This window comes from Mobula birostris, chromosome 2 (assembly GCF_030028105.1).
Source record: "Mobula birostris isolate sMobBir1 chromosome 2, sMobBir1.hap1, whole genome shotgun sequence".
Taxonomy (NCBI): domain Eukaryota; kingdom Metazoa; phylum Chordata; class Chondrichthyes; order Myliobatiformes; family Myliobatidae; genus Mobula; species Mobula birostris.
In genome coordinates, this window is record NC_092371.1 from 209,403,756 (window position 1) to 209,424,626 (window position 20,871).

At 42.2% G+C, this 20,871-nt stretch overlaps 1 protein-coding gene across 10 annotated transcripts in view; it reads right to left on the reverse strand.

The window, feature by feature from the left end:
* Positions 1–808: 808 nt before the first annotated feature.
* dtnba (dystrobrevin, beta a) overlaps positions 809–20,871 on the reverse strand; it is a 505,261-nt gene continuing 485,198 nt past the window's right edge. For 9 of the 10 annotated variants that reach the window (XM_072251383.1, XM_072251379.1, XM_072251384.1 and 6 more), the window contains 3 exons: positions 14,346–14,405; positions 5,502–5,537; positions 809–872 (listed from right to left, as the gene is read on the reverse strand). In XM_072251383.1, the coding sequence (XP_072107484.1) occupies positions 5,533–5,537; positions 14,346–14,405 (65 nt within the window). In that variant the 3' untranslated portion in view covers positions 809–872; positions 5,502–5,532. The remainder of the gene's footprint in view (positions 873–5,501; positions 5,538–14,345; positions 14,406–20,871) is intronic. The other variant, XM_072251385.1, reaches the window with a different exon arrangement.

Consider the following 20,871-nt stretch of genomic DNA (forward strand, 5'->3'; position numbering starts at 1 on the left):
TATGTGCCCTCTAATCAGAATTACCTGTTTTCATTTCCTATTTCTCCTTCAATTTGCTAACAAAACAGGTCTTTTGAGTCAGCTGGAAATAACTACATCCAGTTATATGAGAAAACTACACCTGCACAGCACATGATTTTAGCAATTTCCAACTCGGACACTTCTGCTTTCTGTAGCCTTCGGTCTTGGCATCTAAGCATAGAAATAGATGAATTCATGAAGTTTCATATAAAGGGCAAACTTTCATCGAATGGTGGATTATGATACCACTGATGATACCTTTATCAGAGAAATTAATTTGAACTCAAATCTGAGAAATGTCAAGATAGCAAGAGCAGCATTGCTGGACTATAAAAATGTTGCCAGCTGCTTTAGGCAACGTAATAAAGAATTCCTTTAATTATACCCTCAGCAGATTTAAATGAAAAAATGCATTCCAAGCACTGAAGGACAAATTCAAAGTATAAATTGTCAGAGGACAGATATGAAAAATACAGCAGCAAAAGACACAATACTAATTCCACTGCTTCAGTAGTTCATTTACATAAGTTACCAGCATTGAGTTGCCAATGCTACCGTTTTACACATAAGAAAATAATATCTAGACTCTTTGAACAAATCCATAATCAAGAAAAAAGTAAGAATTTGCTTAAGAAGAAAATAAAGCATGCACCAGATCTAGAAGACAGAAATGAATGTGTTCCTGTGCCAACGTCCTTCAATGAGTAGAACCAGGAAGTTTATTGTTCAGTAGAAGGCTGTTCTGTTTTCTTTTACATTCACATGATGATGTCCTCAACAACTGACTGGGAGTGGTTCAAATGGCTGAACAAAAGTCAAATATGATTGGTTTCTTCGTATAGTCACTGTGCCTGAAATATATAACAGTGGGAAGATGAAACCAAGAGAACAAATTTCTGGTCAATTTCAAACTTGATATTTGATGATATTGCAATTGCAAAATTGTCCTCTAGGCTAGATAGTGGTCAAGCAACACACACAAAATGCTGGAGGAACTCAACCTGAAACATCGACTGTTTACTCTTTTTCATAGTTGCTGCCTGGCCTGCTGAGATCCTCCAGCATTTTGTGTGTTTTGCTTGGACATTCAGCATCTGCAGATTTTCTCTTGTTTCAAAATAGTGGTCAATTGGTCTTTGCTATGTTATTGAGCTCATTTTACACACACAATTTTCTCAGATCTGAACCTCAATCTGTGCCTTTAGCTAATCTTTGACACACATGACAGTAGCAAGAATGATTTCACCCAAGTTTCCCAAGCTTGGATTGTTGCCATCACTGTCAGTATCCCTTGATTGAAATCTTGGATTATAAAACGATCTAGGATACAGTATACTGATTTTAGGAGCAAGGTCTGAATAATGAGATCATAAATTCTTAAAAGCAGGCTACCCATTAATGAAGAAGGATGAAGTACTTCTGGTATTGGGCTTTGGATTCAAGATAACAGTCAGACAAGGCACAGGTATTCGACAGTGAGGAAATCATGTTCCAGTTTCTGCTGCCATCACAAGAGCTACTGAACCAAGATGATCAGCAGAGAGGATTTAAGGTTATGTAATAGTGACAACAGTTGATCAGAGAGGTATCAGGAAGTGTTAAATTGGGTTTTGGGTTTGGATGCTGGTGTAGAAGGACATAATTGCAATGGAGGAATGTGGTACGGGTTCATCAGATTGATTCCTGGTATATACAAAGAAACATTAAACAGTTTGGACTGAGATCCTGCAAAATTTACAGGATGTTTCCCTTCACTGGAAAGCTTAAAACCGTGGTCACAATCTCAAATTAAGGGGGCAGCTTGAGAGGAAATTCTTCCACCCAGACGAATGTTGATATTTGGAATTTTTATTTTAGAGGCACAGCGCAGAACAGGCCCTTCTGGCCCAAAAGGTCATGCTGCCCAGCAACCTAGTTGATACTAGCCTAATCACAGGACAATTTACAATGACCAATTAACCAGTTATGTTATTGAACTGTAAGAGGAAACTGGAGCACCCAGAGGAAACCCATGTGCTCACAGGGAGAACGTACTTAAGGCATTAGAGTTGAACTCTGAAGTCCAACATCCCAAGCTGTAATGGTGTTGTGCTGATCACTATACTACAGTGAAGCCCTATAAAATTTTATACAGAAGTATAAATTTCCAAAGACTCAGTAACTGGCTATATTCCAGGCAAAGATGAGAGGCTAACATAAGAGGAGCGCTTGGCAGCTTTGGACCTGTACTCACTGGAAGTTAGAAGAATCTGTGATGATCTCATTGAAACCATATAACCATATAACTATTACAGCACAGAAACAGGTCATCTTGGCCCTTCTAGTCCGTGCCAAATGCTTACTTTCACCTAGTCCCACCGACCTGCACTCAGCCCATAACCTTCCATTCCTTTCCTGTCCATATACCTATCCAATTTTTCTTTAAATTACAATATCCATCTTGCCTCTACCACTTCTACTGGAAGCTCGTTCCACACAGCCACCACTCTTTGAGGGAAGAAGTTCCACCTCGTGTTACTCCTAAACTTTTGCTCCCTAACTCTCAACTCATGTCCTCTTGTTTGAATCTCCACCACTCTCAATAGAAAAAGCCTATCCACGTCAACTCTATCTATCCCCCTCACAACTTTAAATACCTCTATCAAGTCCCCCCTCAACCTTCTACGTTCCAAAGAATAAAGACCCAACTAGTGCAACCTTTCTCTATAACTCAGGTGCTGAAACCCAGATAACAATCTAGTAAATCTTTTCTGTACTTTCTCTATTTTGTTGACATCTTTCCTATAATTCAGTGACCAAAACTGTACACAATACTCCAAATTTGGCCTCACCAATGCCTTGTACAATTTCAATATTACATCCCAACTCCTGTACTCAATGCTATAATTTATGAAGGCCAGCATATCAAAAGCTTTCTTCACCACCCTATCCACATGAGATTCCACCTTCCTATGCACCATTATTCCTAGATCCCTCTGTTCTACAGCATTCTTCAATGCCCTACCATTTACCATGTACGTACTATTTTGATTAGTCCTACCAAAATGTAGCACCTCACACTTATCAGCATTAAACTCCATCTGCCATCTTTCAGCCCACTCTTCTAACTGGCCTAAGTCTCTCTGCAAGCTTTGAAAACCTACTTCATTGTCCACAACACCACCTATCACCTACATACTTACTAATCCAATTTGCCACCCCATCATCCAGATCATTAATGTATATGACAAACAACACTGGACCCAGTACAGATCCCTGAGGCACACCACTAGTCACCGGCCTCCAACCTGACAAACAGTTATCCACCACTACTTTCTGGCATCTCCCATCCAGCCACTGTTGAATCCATTTTACTACTTCAATATTAATACCTAACGATTGAACCTTCCTAACTAACCTTCTGTGTGGAACCTTGTCAAAGGCCTTACTGAAGCCCATATAGACAACATCCACTGCTTTACCCTCGTCAACTTTCCTAGTAATCTCTTCAAAAAATGCAATAAGATTTGTCAAACATGACCTTCCACGCACAAATCCATGTTGACTGTTCCTAATCAGACCCTGTCTATCCAGATAATAATATATACCATCTCTAAGAATACTTTCCATTAATTTACCCACCACTGACGTCAAACTTACAGGCTGATAATTGCTCAGTTTACACTTTGAACCCTTTTTAAACAATGGAACAACATGAGCCATACACCAATCCTCCGGCACCATTCCCGTTTCTAATGACATTTGAAATATTTCTGTCAGAGCCCCTGCTATTTCTACACTAACTTCCCTCAAGGTCCTAGGGAATATCCCGTCAGTACCTAGAGACGTATCCATTTTTATATTGCTTAAAACCTACTGAAAGGGCTAGATAAGGACTAGATAATGTTTCCTCTGGTCAAGGTATCAAGAGCTAGAGGACACAGCCTCAAAATTGAAGGCGAACCTTTTAGAACAGAAGTAAGGAGTAATTTTTTTAGCCAGAGAGTGCTGAATCTGTGGTGGAGACCAAGTGCGTGGGTATATTCAAAGTGGAAGTTGATAAGATTCCTGATTGTTTGGGGCATCAGGGGATATGGTGAGAGGGCAGGTGTATGGGGTTGAGTTGGATCCGGGATCAGCCATGATGAAATGTCAGAGCACACTTGATGGCCTGAATGGACTAATGCTGCTCCTATGCCTTAAGGTCTTATGATCTGATTTAAAATTTTAAGGGATACAAAGTGAAGGAAGGGATAGGCGGAGGTTACGGAAGTAGCGTAAGTGCAGAGATCATGCAAGAATCAAATCAATCATGTTCTTTAATAATGGTGAATACAAAAGGAGTTGAGTGATATATTCCTGCTCCCAATTCAGATGTTCCTGGTGCAGGAAACTGTTACTGTGATGATGCATGATCTTATGAATTGAGGAGTAGGCATGAGGTATGAAGAGACCATTTGGACTACTCATACTTATTTTTTCATGCTTGTGGGTTTTGGATGAACATTCTTTTCCTCCGCCAACAGTGATTTGTGCACCTCTGATCAGAAATACTTTCTCCCCACCAGATCTGGCAGTTCAAAAGATCAGCTAACGTTTGAAAAACAAGATGTGCACGGCTAGACTTAGAGGCCAGTAATTCTGAACACTACTACATCAATTTTAATTAGTACTGTACAAGGAGGTGATTGGTATTTCTGTAATTGCCATCAAAGGAAATGGGGGAAACAAGTGTGGAAAAGAGGACAAAATCTGATTGAGGTCCAAACTCTGGGTAGACTGCAGAAATGGTATCTAAGTACATGAACATGCTGCCCTGCAGCAAGCCAGCCATCTACAGATAAAGTGGATCCTCGGTTCCAGATTGGTCTTTAAAACAGCAGGAGCATACACACTGTAATGACATCGTGGATGGGTGAGCATATGCCCCATCCACTGTTATTTAGTCAGGAAAACCAAGTTGTTAAAACATATGAATGTTCCTGTATGTTCCAGACTTTTAGTAACCACGCAAAAATAACAATTCAATTGAATCACTCTGAAAATTAACTATTTGAAATGCAGAACATTAATTAAACCATTTAAATCACATAACTAGTGAAAATAGTTGGAGCAAGCAAAATTAATTAAATGATTTAAGTGACCGTACATTTACAGGTGGCTTCACATACAAGTAAATCAACTTGACTGTAGTAGGTTGACCCCAGAGCAGGCACAGCCAGCAGACTCCCAGGTGGGGAGTTCAGCCAGTTCACGCTCTGTTGCTTAATTCGATTTAGAACCTATTGGTGGAGCCACTCCCACAAACTGGCCAAATGTTTTGAAATTGACGTCTGTGAATAAATTCCAGCAGCTCCCACTGGAGATAGAAACAGATTTTAAATACTGTAAATTTGTTAACTTTACTTTTCATCTTTAGCCTGAAATCAAACGATGGTAATAAATGATGACTCCATTATCTTTTCATCACTATACGTACTAGCTGTAATTAACTCACTCACTTGAATTAGATTCCACCTTCCATTTTCCACTTTAACCTGTTGGAAAATAAATTATATCAATAAAATTCAATCTCTGCTTTGCAGGTAAATTGCTCACCTGTGTTCATGAAGCTGATAAACCCTGCCACAGAATACATCAAACTTTTATCTCCTTTTCTGCATGTCATTTTACAGATACAGGCATGAGCAGAGCCATGCTAAAACAAATTCACATCACGAAGCCTCCAAGTTGTTTCCAATTTAGGGCAAATTTTTAAAGGAGAACAAATACATCTAAAGCAGATGGGCTACTGTTGTTCTCAGTGCTCACGGATGAATACCACCAACTTTTGGGGCCTTACTGCCTTGAACCATACAAACATCTCACTTATGGCATCATGTGCATTTTTATATGGAGAAAGTATGCTTTTCATGCTGTTTATAAATTATTAGAGAAATTTAGATATTTGGATATAATAGTGTCATTCTGCTTATCTTGAATCCTATTTGTACTTTATAAACTGTTCTTAAAATTTACAATTCTCTGTCATAAAATTGCTCATTGCCACAGCTCTTGCATCATGTTATGAAGCATTACACAGAGTCATGAAGTCGTACAGCATAAGACATGGGCCTTTCAACTTGCTGCTTCATGTTGCTTGTGGTGCCTTTACACGAAACCCAAGTCTGCCTTGTCTCCTCATGGGCTGCCGTGAACATTGTGATTGTACCTGCCTCCTGCACCAGCTCTGCCAGCATTTTCCAGATATCAACCACTTTTTGTGTAATAAACATTTTTCACCTCTCCTTTAATACCCTTCCAACTAACTTATACACCTCTTTCCTCTTGCTCCCCTGATTTTGACATTCCCTACCTTGGGAAAAAGGATTCTGACTATTAATCTCATCTATGCCTCTTTTAACTTTATTCAGGTCATGACGTCAGCCTCCTTCACTCCAGGGAAAACAAGCACAGACTATCCAATATCTCTCTATAACTAAAATACTTCAATCCAGGCAACATTCTGGTGAATCTCCTTTGTACTCGCTCCAGTGCAATCAGATACTCCCTAGTGTTGCAACCAGAACTGTGCACAATACTCCAGATGTGGCTTTGTAAAGTTGCAAAATGATGTGTAATTCTTATATTCTCTGGTTCGACCTTTGAAGGCAAGCATACTATAGGTGTTTTTCACAACCCTATTATCTGTGTTGTGGTTTTCTGGGAGCTATGAACTTGCACCCTGTGGATGAAAAGTCCTTGGACCCCAGCATTATTTTGACTCAGACATCCTGGATGCACAGAAGAATATGACATATCAAAAATCCATGCTTAATCTTCATAGCAGCATTTGAAATTAAGATTATTCAGTTTTCCATTAGGTATTCTTACATTTACACTTGGAAATTTCAACTGAACATTGTAGCGATCATTTTCAGATTTATTACTGATATTTCATTCAGGCTGCATGGTCACACAAAGTGGTGAATTTGTTAATAAATAGGTGTGATTTTGAGAACATTCAGTGACTGTAGTTTGTAGATAATAAATCTACACAATAATCTTCCTCATGTGTGTTAATGAACAGTTGGAAAAAGATAATGTTGGACATCGACAGGGTTGATTTATACAGAGCTTGTTTATAAGAATTCAGTAGTGAACCAAAGTTTGATGAAAATTTAATGCCTCTTAGAATTCAATTTAGTGACAAAACAAAATTGACAACTTAGACCACCAAGAGGACTGATATCCAGAGTGATGGAAAAGAGGTTGTGCTGCAGTACAACATGAGAGAGCTCTTTCAACGCATGATGAGATGAGTGGCCTTGCTGCATGATCATAACTTTACAGTCAAGCAGAAATAACTTCATAAATACTTACCAAAAAATTGGATTGCTTAGGGCTTATATTTTGTGTGTAATTTGCATCCATCCGATATTGCTCACGCACCTAACAATGTCCAATTCGTGCAACACATAGTTCTACCCTTACTGAAACAAATTTGGTATGAATTATGGTGATAATCAAAGTATCACTGCTGAACTGGGCATACATCATTGTGCTTTTCCCCATTAATTCAAGGGGCAATCTGTTGTCTTTAGGAAATCTGACTGGAGGTTATTTTTGCAGCAACATTTGCATGTAGGGTTTTAGTTGGGACTTTGGGACAAAAGGCAAAGATGACAAGACCCTACCCCACAGAATCCTCAGATCTGCAATACCCTACCTTGCCCTCTCTGATGACCAAATGTACACATGGGGCTGGTGTTAGACCATAAGACCGTAAGACAAAGGAGCAGAAGTCGGCCATTCGGCCCATTGCGTTTGCTCACCATTTTACCATGAGCTGACCCATTCTCCTATTTAGTCCCACTCCCCCGCCTTCTCACCATAACCTTTGATGCCCTGGCTACTCAGATACCTATCAATCTCTGCCTTAAATACACCCAATGACTTGGCCTCCACTGCTGCCTGTGGCAACAAATTCCATAGATTCACTACCCTCTGACTAAAAAAATTTCTTCACATTTCTGTTCTGAATGGGTGCCCTTCAATCCTTAAGTCATGCCCTCTCGTACTAGACTCCCCCATAATGGGAAACAATTTTGCCACATCCACTCTGTCCATGCCTTTCAACATTCAAAATGTTTCTATGACGTCTCCCCTCATTCTTCTAAACTCCAAGGAATACAGTCCAAGAGCGGACAAACATTCTTCATATGTTAACCCTCTCATTCCCGGAATCATTCTAGTGAATCTTCTCTGTACCCTCTCCAACGTCAGCACATCCTTTCTTAAATAAGGAGCCCAAAACTGCCCACAGTACTCCAAGTGAGGTCTCACCAGTGCCCTATAGAGCCTCAACATCACATCCCTGCTCCTATACTCTATTCCTCAAGAAATGAATGCCAACATTGCATTCGCCTTCTTCACCACCGACTCAACCTGGAGGTTAACCTTAAGGGTATCCTGTACGAGGACGCCCAAGTCCCGTTGCATCTCAGAACTTTGAATTGTTTCCCCATTTAAATAATAGTCTGCCTATTTATTACTTCTGCCACAGTGCATAACCATACACTTTCCAACATTGTACTTCATTTGCCACTTCTCAGCCCATTCTTCCAATCTATCCAAGTATCTCTGCAAACTCTCCGTTTCCCCAGCCTACCGGCCCCTCCACCTATCTTTGTATCATCAGCAAACTTGGCCACAAAGCCATCTATTCCATAATCTAAATAGTTGATGTACAATGTAAAAAAAAGCAGCCCCAACACGGACCCCTGTGGAACACCACTGGTAACTGGCAGGCAACCAGAATATGATCCCTTTATTCCCACGCTCTGTTTCCTGCCAATCAGCCAAAGCTCTATCCACGTATGTAACTTTCCCATAATTCCATGGGCTCTTATCTTGTTAAGTAGCCTCATGTGTGGCACCTTGTCAAAGGCCTTCTGAAAATCCAAATATACAACCTCCACTGCATCTCCCTTGTCTAGCCTACTGGTAATTTCCTCAAAAAATAGCAATAGGTTTGTCAGGCAGGATTTTCCTTTAAGGAATCCATGCTGAGTTCTGCCCACTTTGTCATATGCCTCCAGGTACTCTGTAACCTCATCCTTGACAATCGACTCTAACAACTTCCCAACCACCGATGTCAAGCTAACAGGTCTGTAATTTCCTTTTTGCTTCCTTGCCCCCTTCTTAAATAGCAGAGTGACATTTGCAATCTTCTCGTCCTCCGGAACCATGCCAGAATCTATCGACTTTTGAAAGATCATCGCTAATGCCTCCGCAATCTCCACAGCTACTTCCTTCAGAACATGCGGGTGCATTCCATCTGGTCCGGGAGATTTATCTAACTTTAGGCTATTCAGCTTCCTGAGTACTTTCTCTGTCGTAATTGAGATTGCGCACACTTCTCTTCCCTGCCACCCTTGAGTGTCCAGTATACTGCTGATGTCTTCCTCAGTGAAGACTGATGCAAAATACTCGTTCAGTTCCTCTGCCATCTCCTTATCTCCCATTACAATTTCTCCAGCATCATTTTCTATCGGTCCTATATCTACGCTCATCTGTCTTTTACTCCTTATATACTTGAAAAAGCTTTTAGTATCCTCATTGATATTATTTGCTAGTTTCCTTTCATAGTTAATCTTTTCCCTCTTAATGACCTTCTTGGTTTCCTTTTGTATGGTTTTACAAACTTCCCAGTCCTCTGTCTTCCCAATAATTTTTGCTTCCTTGTATGCCCTTCTCCTTTGCTTTAACTTTGGCTTTGACTTCTCTTGTCAACCACGGTTGCATCATTTTTCCATTCAAAAATTTCCTTTTTTTTTGGAATATAGCTGTCTTGCACCTTCCTCACTTCTCGCATAAACTCCAGCCACTGCTGCTCTGCCGTCTTTCCCGCTAGTGTCCCTTTCCAGTCAACTTTGGCCAGTTCCTCTCTCATGCCATTGTAATTTCCTTTACTCCACTGAAATACCGACACATCAGATTTCGGCTTCTCTTTTTCAAATTTCACAGTGAACTCAATCATGTTATGATCACTGCCTCCTAAGGGTTCCTTCACCTCAATCTCTCCAATCACCTCCGGTTCATTACACAATACCCAATCCAGTACAGCCAATCCCCTAGTGGGCTCAACAACAAGCTGTTCTAAAAAGCCACCTCACAGACGTTCTACAAATTCTCTCTCTTGAGATCCAGTGCCGACCTGATTTTCCCAATCCACTCGCATGTTAAAATCCCCCACAATTGTTATAACACTGCCCTTCTGACAAGCCTTTCCTATTTCCAGTTGTAATTTGTAGTCCGCATCCCTGCAGCTGTTTGGAGGCCTATAAATAACTTCCATCAGGGTCCTTTTACCCCTGCTATTTCTTAGCTCAACCCATAAAGATTCTGCACCTTCCAATCCTATATCACCTTTTTCTAATGATTTAATATAATTTCTTACCAATAAAGCCATGCCTCCCCCTCTGCCTACCTTCCTATCCTTCCGATGCAGCGTGTAACCTTGGACGTTCAGCTCCCAGAGACATGCATCCTTTAGCCAGGTCTCAGTGATGGCCACAATATCATACCTGCCAATCTGTAGCTGTACGACAAGATCATCCACCTTATTCCTTATGCTGCGTGCATTTAAGTATAACACCTTAAGACCAGTATTAGGTACTTTTCGCTTTGATTTCACTGCAACTTTATTGCACTGAAACTCATCCCAATGGCTACAAATTTTCCCCATCACTTGCCTGTCTTTCCTGACAGCTTTATTGCTCACTATCTTAGATTTATTTCTGTTTTCCCCTTCCCCTGCTCTGTCATTCCGGTTCCCATCCCCCTGCCAAATTAGTTTAAACCCTCCCTAATAGCTCTATTAAACTTTCCTGCCAGGATATTCGTCCCCTTCCGGTTCAGGTGTAACCTGTCCTTTTTGAACAGGTCATACTTCCCCCAGAAGAGATCCCAATTATCCAAGAATCTGAAGCCCTGCCCCCTGCACCAGTCTCTCAGCCAGTCATTCATCTGCCTGATCCTACTATTCTTGCTCTCGCTAGCACGTGGCACAGGTAGCAATCCCAAGATTACTACCCTGGAGGTCCTGCTTCTCAGCTTCCTTCCTAACTCCTGGAAATCTCTCTTCAGGACCTCCTCCTTTGTCCTATCTATGTCATTGGTACCAATATGTATCAAGGCAACTGGCTGCTCACCCTCCCCCTTCAGAATATGCAGGACCCGATCTGAGACATCCCGTACCCTGGCACCTGGGAGGCAACACACCATGTGCGGGTACCTCTATCAGGCTCACAGAATCTCCTGTCGTTCCCCTGACTATGGAATCCCCTACGACTACCACATTCCTCTTCTCCCTCCTTCTCTCCTGCACAACAGCACCAGGCTCAGTGCCAGAGACCCAGTCACCGTGGGCGTCCCCTGTCAGGTCATCCCCCTCAACAGCATCCAGAACAAGATATTTGTTGCTGAGGGGGACAGCCACAGGTGTGCTCTCCACTATCCAGGCATTTCCCTTCCCTCTCTTGACAGTGACCCAGTTTTCTGACCCCTGTAGCCTAGGGATGACTACCTCCCTGTAGCTCCTGTCTATCACCTCTTCACTTTCCCTAATAAGCAGTAGGTCATCAAGCTGCAGCTCCAGATCCCTAACATGGTCTCTGAGGAGCTGCACCAAGGGTGTAAACTGGTAAACAGGATTACTGTTGTCACATGTACCCAGGTACTGTGAAAACTTTGTTTTGTGTGTCATCCATACAGATCATTTAATCAAATTAATACATTGAGGTAGTGCAAAGGAAAGCAGAATGAAGTTTTACAGAGCACGTGCAGTGCACAGACAATAAGGCACAAAGTCATGACAAGGTAGATTGTGACACAAGAGTCCACTTTATCATACATAGGGACAATTCAATGATTTGATAACAATAGGATTGCAATTGTACTTGAACCTGGTTGTATGTTAAGTTCCTAGGAACTTAATCTCTGAACCCTCTCAACTTCAGCACTGTAGGCATAAACAGGAGTTTGTGCATTACAACCACACCCCTCCACCCAACCTCGCCAAGTCTCAGTCTGTTAGTTTCCTGTAGTCAATTTGTGTTCTGAAGGGATAGGCTATTGTCATAATACCACGCCACCAGGTTCTCTCTCTCTCTCCTTCCCAGGCTTCAACAGCTCATTACTTTGAGACTCGGCTCATCATGTCACCTCTGAGGTGCAGAGCTGAGGTAACGAGCAGATTAGCTGTGATCTTATTGAATGGCTGGGCAGACTCCAAGGGCCAGGTGATCTATTCCCCATTTTACTTTGTATCTCAGTCCACAATCGTGCAGGTGGTTGTGGATCACCAACACAGTCTCCTGACAGTCAATCACATTTCCAGAAAGCCCATGTGATATGTTCAGCTTCAGCCAACATGAACTGCCAGACATGTTCCTCAGCTAGCAACGCCTGAGGGAGAATCAATGTGGAGGGTGAGTGATGGAAAAGGAAGTGAGGGGAGTAGTGGTGGTAAGGGTTATGCAATACTTCTCTAGTGCCAGATTTGAGATCCTGCTGCAGCTGCTGAACACCAATAAAATGAGAGCCCTGCCCAGACCAGGATATTGTGGAAAACATCACTGGTCTTCTGAAAATGAGACTGTGATGCCTGCATCAGCCAGGGTACTTTGCAGGATATGTTCCACCGATGCAGAGAGTCGTCACTGTGTGTTGTACACATGGAGCCCAGCAAACTGAAAGCAATGCCAGAGGACGTGCAGCAGACAGATCCAGGGTCTGCTGGACATCAGCTGCTGCCTGAAGAGCAGCACAAACAAAAGGAACAGCAGAACTGGGGAGGAGCCGGAGGTTGGCCTTAGTGAGAAGCACCAGCAGCTGAAGACAAGGAAGGGAGAAATCTGAGGGGCCAAAAGGGCTCCCTGATAGAAAGGTGTATTTCAGAAGCATCCCACTAAATCACAGACCCTAAACAAAAGACAACAGTGCTCCAGGCTTGTGACTAGAAGTCAAAAATAAAGCCCCTCAATTCAAATATCACTTTTTCCAGACACTGAACACAAAACTCCCTGACTCTCTCTGATTTCATTGCATCCTGGTGTTATGATATTTATGGTTCCTTAAGACTGTTATAGCCAGAGGGAGGTAAGCTCTCACTACCTGTGCGTCTCAAATAGCCTCTGCCAACCAAGTCCAGCTCCTGGCCATCATGTGTGGCTTAGCTAAGCCTGGCGGAACCGTATTGAGTGAGAAGGGCAAAGGCAGGTTACTGGTGCCTTAAAACCAGTCATTTCAGGCAGGTGAGGCTTGTCAGCCATCATTGGCAACTCTGATCTCAAACTTCCACTGCCTTGTGGCTAAACTCAGAGGAAAAATCCAGATCTGGAGTCCCTGAAGCAGTCCTTCGTTAAGTTCAACGCTGACTGGTAACTTTTGCGATGTTTCTGGTGCCAAACTGTATCGGTCTCTGTCGTTCATTTGGATTCATTAACCGTGTGGAGAGGGGAGCCTAATACATGGGCAGTAGCTTGCTCTCCATATCATACTGCCTTGGCTTGCATGCTGGCATACACAGAATCATGTTGTCATATATTCAGTGCCATACACTGAAACAGCAGGACTATTTCTGATATCATTTCATGGTGTACCAAAAGAAAAAAACTACTCCTACTCCTACATTGACTCAGGCCCGGGGGGGCCGGCGTTGGGCACGATGATGGACTCTCCACTTCTCCCTCTCCCTCATCAGTGTGTTCAGTACATCTACCATGCTGCTGTCTTCTAGGAGTGTGTTGGCCATCGTCTTGGGAGGGTGCCCAGGGTTCATCCTCCCACGCTTGGGCTCCCATATGATGACTAGGCTGGCAGGTAGCTCGGGGTGGCGTAGACAGTGCCCTGCAAGTTGCAGTCTTCTCACCTCAATTTTAGTGGTGAGCATCGGTAGGTCGTCATACAGCTCGACGTCCGTCATGTGCTGTTATCAACTCACGTCAAGAGCCAACCGGAAAAAATATTGTACCAGATAAGATTCTTGGCCCACATCTTTTAAAATAACATGTGAAGAGGAAAAAAGTGGTAGTGAATATTTTGGATTGTACTAGCAAAGAATCGGCATGGACTAGATTAGCTGGATAGGCCCGAATAGCACTGATGACCTCCATGGCAACTGATAAGCAGTCCAGAAATCCCTGGACATTATTTTTTGTGCCTTGAAGGCTTTTACTCATTAGTTTCACTTATTGAACTTTGACATTTCCTCATAATATTTAGTTAATAAAGCATATGATAAACAATTCTTCATAGATAAGCCTCAAGCATGATCACGTTCCAATTTCCTATGAGCTTACCCCTTTCTTTTCCATTCTGTAGGTTCTCCGCTTCCTCCTCATCCTCACACCCTTCATCTGCTGAGAGAACAGGCCAGTTAAGTGACAGTGCTTAGTGACAGTGCTTTATGACAGTACAGTTGCCCACATAGAGAAAACAGGCCGACTTAGGAACATGTAACAAGCAGCCTCCTGATTAAACTATTAAAACACTTCTTGTATTACTTCATGTTGATTCTATGCTGGGAAACTTCAATACAAAAATCATTAATATTTATTGAATTTTCTGACTAGAATTCAGCATTTTACAATCACAAATCAATAAGATTCAAGGAAAAAAATGATCAATTTTCTCTTCAATTATTGTGGCTAAGTTATAAAAGTGTTTTAAGAGAATATTATTATAATTTCAACATGCTTAATGCATCAGAATGCCACCATATCAGTTAATTCTGAAAGGTGATAATGCATGTGAGAACTTGGTTATTAAAAGGCAAGATACTTACGTGTGAGACAACACACAATGCTAAAGGTGAGTACAAGGGGCAAGGGACATGGGAGTATTGATGCAACAATACTGGGCAATTAACTTGGAATATACTTCAGCCTTCTGCTGGAGGCAGTACAATGAGGGCTCACTATGATGATTGCTGGATGAAGGGGTTGACATATGAAAAGGGGCTGAATGGACTGGATCCATAGTGACTGGAGTGTGATAGAGTAGGAGGTAACCTTATTGAAAAGAGGTTTGAAAGAGTGCTGCTGAGAGGATTCCTCCCCAAGGGAAGGAACTTGTGTGGGGAGGGAGGTCAGGAGAGATACCTGAACAAAAGGGAGTCAACTAATTGGGAACCCTTAATGATTTCTTCACTCTGTTGTTGCTAATTTCTATCCTAGAGAGCTGAAGAAGAGAAGTTACTGAATACATTCAAGGAGGAGACCAACAGACATGGCATCATTAGGCAGTCCATTTTTGAGAACAGAGTTTTCTCACTCAGTGGCTATGTCACACCTCCATTGCTCAGCTTTCTCTTTCAGGCAGAGTGTTTGCGGCCTCAGCATCAGGCCTTCAATGCAGACAGAGCTATAGAGGCCGGGACCAAATACAGATCTATACAGGCTGTTCTGGTCTTGAAGTTCACTCCCGATACACTGTACGTTGAGAACACCAACACTTAGGTTGGTGTTCACAGCAAGCGGCTAAGTCATAGCGAGCAGCTCATAAGGCAGGTCATGCATTGCGAGCCTGATTGAATTATTTGAGGATGTGACGAAACACATTGATGAAGGAAGAGGTGTAGATGTAGTGTATATGGATTTCAACAAGGCATTTGATAAGGTACCCCATGCAAGGCTTATTGAGAAAGTAAGGAGGCATGGAATCCAAGGGGATATTGCTTTGTGGATCCAGAACTGGCTTGCCCACAGAAGGCAAGGAGTGGTTGTAGACGGGTCATATTCTGCATGGAGGTCGGTGACTAGTGGTGCGCCTCAGGGATCTGTTCTGGGGCCCCTACTCTTCGTGATTTTTATAAATGACCTGGATGAGGAAGTGGAGGGATGGGTTAGTAAACTTGCTGATGACACAAAGGTTAGAGATGTTGTGGATAGTGTGGAGGGCTGTCAGAGGTTACAGCGGGACATTGTTAGGATGCAAAACTGGGCTGAGAAGTGACAGATGGAGTTCAATCCAGAAAAGTGTGAAGTAGTTCATTTTGGTAGGCCAAATATGATGGCAGAATAAGTATTAATGGTAAGACTCTTGGAAGTATGGAGGATCAAAGGGATCTTGGGGTCCGAGTCCATAGGACACTCAAAGCAGCTGCGCAGGTTGACTCTGTGGTTAAGAAGGCATACGGTGTATTGGCCTTCATCAATCGTGGAATTAAATTTAGGAGCCGAGAGGTAATGTTGTAGCTATATAGGAGCCTGGTCAGACCCCACTTGGAGTACTGTGCTCAGTTCTGGTCACCTCACTACAGGAAGGATGTGGAAGCCATAGAAAGGGTGCAAAGGAGATTTACAAGAATGTTGCCTGGATTGGGGAGCATGCCTTATGCCTTAAGTTGAGTGAACTCAGCTTTTTCTCCTTGGAGCGACAGAGGATGAGAGGTGACTTGATAGAGGTATATAAGATGATAAGAGACATTGATTATGTGGATAGTCAGAGGCTTTCTCCCATGGTTGAAATGGTTGCCACAAGAGGACACAGGTTTAAGGTGCTGGGGAGTAGGTACTGAGGAGATGTCAGGGGTACGTTTTTTACTCAGAAAGTGGTGAGTGCATGGAATGGGCCGCCGGCAATGGTGGTGGAGGCGGATACAATAGGGTCTTTTAAGAGACTTCTAGACAGATACATGGAGCTTAGTAAAATAGAGGGCTATAGGTAAGCCTAGTAATTTCTAAGGTATGGACATGTTCGGCACAACTCTGTGGGCCAAAGGGCCTGTATTGTGCTGTAAGTTTTCTATGCTTCTACGTTTCTATGTTTAGTCGGAATTATGGGGATCACGGCACAATTCTGAACTTGACTGTCCACAGAGCAAAGAGCTCCACGAACCTTTATGTGGTGCACACCATGATATTAGCCTTGCATTCCCTGGGCCCCTGGTCAATTTGTCATGACTACACCCAGCTGCATTTAGATTCCATGGCTGTTTAGTCAAATTTCACCTGATACTGGTGTTCCTTTATGCCCAGTGACTGGAGAAATTCTAGGGGTTGCCACAGTTGGCAGCTTCTTTCTAATCTTCATAGTGGCCTACCCTCCTTCACTTCCCCTAAGATGCGAATGGTGGGTTGTTGTGGGGGGATTAAGGTCACCGTTCTGGAGCCTGTAACATCTGCAAAAGGTACAGCAATGGCTGTGTCTTCTCTGCCTGGAAGATCAGTTACTATGCCAACTATACACTCAATGGCCACTTTATCAGCTACACCTGTACACCTGCTTGTTAAAGCAAATATCTAATCAGCCAATCATGTGGCAGCAACTCAATGCATGAAAGTATGCAGACATGGTCGAGAGGTTCAGTTATTGTTCACGCCAATCATCAGAATGGGGAAGAAATGTGATCTAAATGACTTTAACAGTGGAATGAGTGTGGTGCCAGATGGAACTGTTTGAGTAACTCAGAAACTGCTGATCTCCTAAGATTTTCACGCATAACAGCCTTGAGAGTTTACAGAGAACAGTGCGAAAAACAAATAAACAAACAAATCCAATGAGCGGCAGTCCTGTGGGCAAATGAGATAATGAGGGAAGTCAGAGGAGAATGGTCAGACAGGTTCAAGCTGGCAGGAAAGTTGTTTCCTCTGGTAGGTGAGACTAGAACTAGGGGACAGAGCCTCAAGGTTCGGGGGAGTAGATTTAGGACAGAAATGAGGAGGAACTGCTTATCCCAGAGAGTGGTGAATCTGTGGAATTCTCTGCCCAATGAAACAGTGGAGGGTACCTCAGTAAATATATTTAAGACAAGGTTGGATAGATTTTTTGCATAGTAGGGGAATTAAGGGTTATGACGAAAAGACAGGTAGGTGGAGATGACCCCATGGCCAGATCAGCCATGATCTTATTGAATTGCAGAGCAGGCTCTATGGGCCAGGTGGCCTACTTCTGCCCCTATTTCTTACATTCTTATGTTCTAAGCTGACAGTAACTCATTAACCATGCATTACCAGAGTGGTGTGCTGAACAGCATCTCTGAGCCCACCACATATTGAACCTTGAAGTGGATGGGCTTTAGCAGCAGAAGATCACAAACATATAGAAACACACTGAGTGGCCACTTTATTAGGCACAGAATGTACTGAATAAAGTGGCCCCGGCCAGTGAATGTAAAAAAACATGACCCTAAGGCCTAGTTTGAGATCATGGAGTCAAACATGCAGGTTTCACTGCCAGCAGTGATCAAGTTGCATCAACACCAATCAGTCACTGCTGAGGCTCCTCATTTCCCACAGGTGGAGTCACTGCCTCCAGGGTATTGTGCACAAACAAGTGAGCATCCCACAGGCAAAGAAAAATAATTTTAAAAAAACACCTGCTGATGCTGGAAACAAAAACAAAACATGCAGGAAACACTCTGCAAGTTAGGCTTTATCTGTTGGAAAAGAAATGAAGTTATTGTTTCAAGATGAAACATTAACTCTGCTTCTCTTTTCACAGAGTTTGCCTGGCCTGCTGAGTGTTTCCATCATTTTCTGTTTTTGCAACCTACAGTTAGCCTGTTAGTTATAACTAACTCACACAGTGGTCTCAGTTGGTTTGCCCACCATGCTGCTTCATTTTAAGCTAAGGAAGATAGGTTATCTCAGATATGGATGGAACTATTGCTTAGTCAATTATTTTAATCTTGTTCTGTAGATTTAACAATGTAGATATAGAAACATCACAACTAGAGGCAGGAGTCCACCTTCCAGCCTCTCATTCCTGTTGCAATATTCAGTAATATCTTAGCCCCATTCTTTCCAACATGAAGTTCCAGCAATAATCCAATACCTTTTGATTTTTTTAAATTTTTAAATCTTTTTATTAATTATTACTGTAAATCAACAACAAAGAATAATCAAGTCAGCATATCAATATGTATAATAAGAGTTAAACTATCAACCAAGCTAAAAAGTATATCAATAATAATAAGAAAAAAACCAAAATGTTAAAGCTATTTTTTTTGGGAAAAAAGAAAGAAAGAAAAAAGAACCCCCACTAACAAAAAAAAACAATGAAAAAAAAACCCAATTTGGACCACAAACCTGGAGCTATACGCCATACAAGCTTCCACAAAAAAAGACATCAATCTGCCAACCAAATCCATTTACCCAAGAATCAGAAGGGGACCATCTTAATTAACTCAAATCAAATGATAATAGCTCAAATCAAACTGATTTTCTTAGTCTAAAATTTCTATCCTTACTGAATTTACTGATTTCTATCCTTAAAATAAAGCCATAAAACACAGGAGCAGAATTAGGCCACTTGGCCCATCGAGTCTGCTCTGCTATTCCATCATGGCTGATTTATTATCCCTCTCAACCCCATTCTCTTGCCTTCTCCCTGAAAACCTTTGATGCCCTGACTGACCACAAACCTATCAACCTCTGCTTTAAACCAACTCAATGACTTGGCCTCTACAGCCGTCCATGGCTACGAATACCACAGATTCACCACCCTCTGGCTAAAGAAATTCCTTCTCGTCTTTAAATGATAGTCATTCTGTTCTGAGGCTACAGCCTCCAGTCCTAACTCACCCACTATAGGAAACATTGTCTCCACATCTATTCTGTCTAGGCCTTTCAATATTTGACAGCTTTCAATGAGATGTCTCTCCCCCCTCCCGCCAATTCTTCTAAACTCCAGACAGTACAGGCCCGGAGTCATCAAAAGTTCCTCAGACATTAACTTTTTCATTCCTGAAATCATTCTTGTAAACCTCCTCTGGACTCTCTCCAATGCCAGCACAAAGGGTCTAACACTGCTCACAATACTCCAAGTGCAGTCTGACCTTATAAAGCCTAGCATCACATCCCTGCTTATATATTCTAGTCCTCTCGAAATAAATGCTAACATTGCATTTGACTTCCTTACCACCAACTCAATGTACAAGTTAACCTTTAGAGAATCCTGCATGAGGTCTCCCAAATCCCTTTGCGCCTCCGATTTTTGAATCTACTCCTCATTTAGAAAACAGTCCTTCCACCCGAGTGCACAACCACACACTTCCCTACACTGCATTCCATCTGCCACTTCTTTGCGCATTCTCCCATGTCCAAGTTCTTCTATAGACTATCCAGTGACTAAGGCCTCACAACCTCCTGATTCACCATTCTCTTCCCATCTCTGATCTGAATGACGAATTCCTTATAGTCTGATTGATTCTACACTTCAGCCAGATGAAACATTAACACCGCATCAACCATATCAAACTCTGAATATTTGAATGAGATCACTTCTGAGTCTTCTAAATTCAAGAGCGTACATTGTTTAATCTCACTTAATTCGACAAACTCCCCATTTCAGGGACTATTCTGGTGAACCTCTGCTGTACTTCCGCTATTGCAAGTACATCTTTCCTTTGGATGGAAGATATATCAGTGGGTAGGTTAATTAGTGACTGTAAATTGTCCTGAGATTAGGCTAAAATTAAATTGGGGATTGCTGGGTGGTGTGGCTCAAAAGGCCGGAAGGACCTGTTTCACGATGTATGTCAATAAATAAATATGCCTAAGACTTTTGCACGGCACTGCATTTTCAATTTTTAAAAGATTTTTAAACACTTCTATCTTATCAACTGTATTCAAATGTTTCTCAGCATCAGCCTATCAAGGCTGACAGTAAGTGAGGCCATAATCTCTGCTGCAAATGACTGAATTTCTCTTCATGATCAGCCTCAATTTGCAGAAGAATCAAATCAGATGATCTGCCAGGACTTTAATATCCAATAGGGACACAGGTGGTTCCTACACTTTATAGTACATTGGATGGGGTGGGGAACATGAGGGAGGGGGCTAAGAGTTGGGGTGGACAGGAGTACGCCATTTTTTTTCCTGG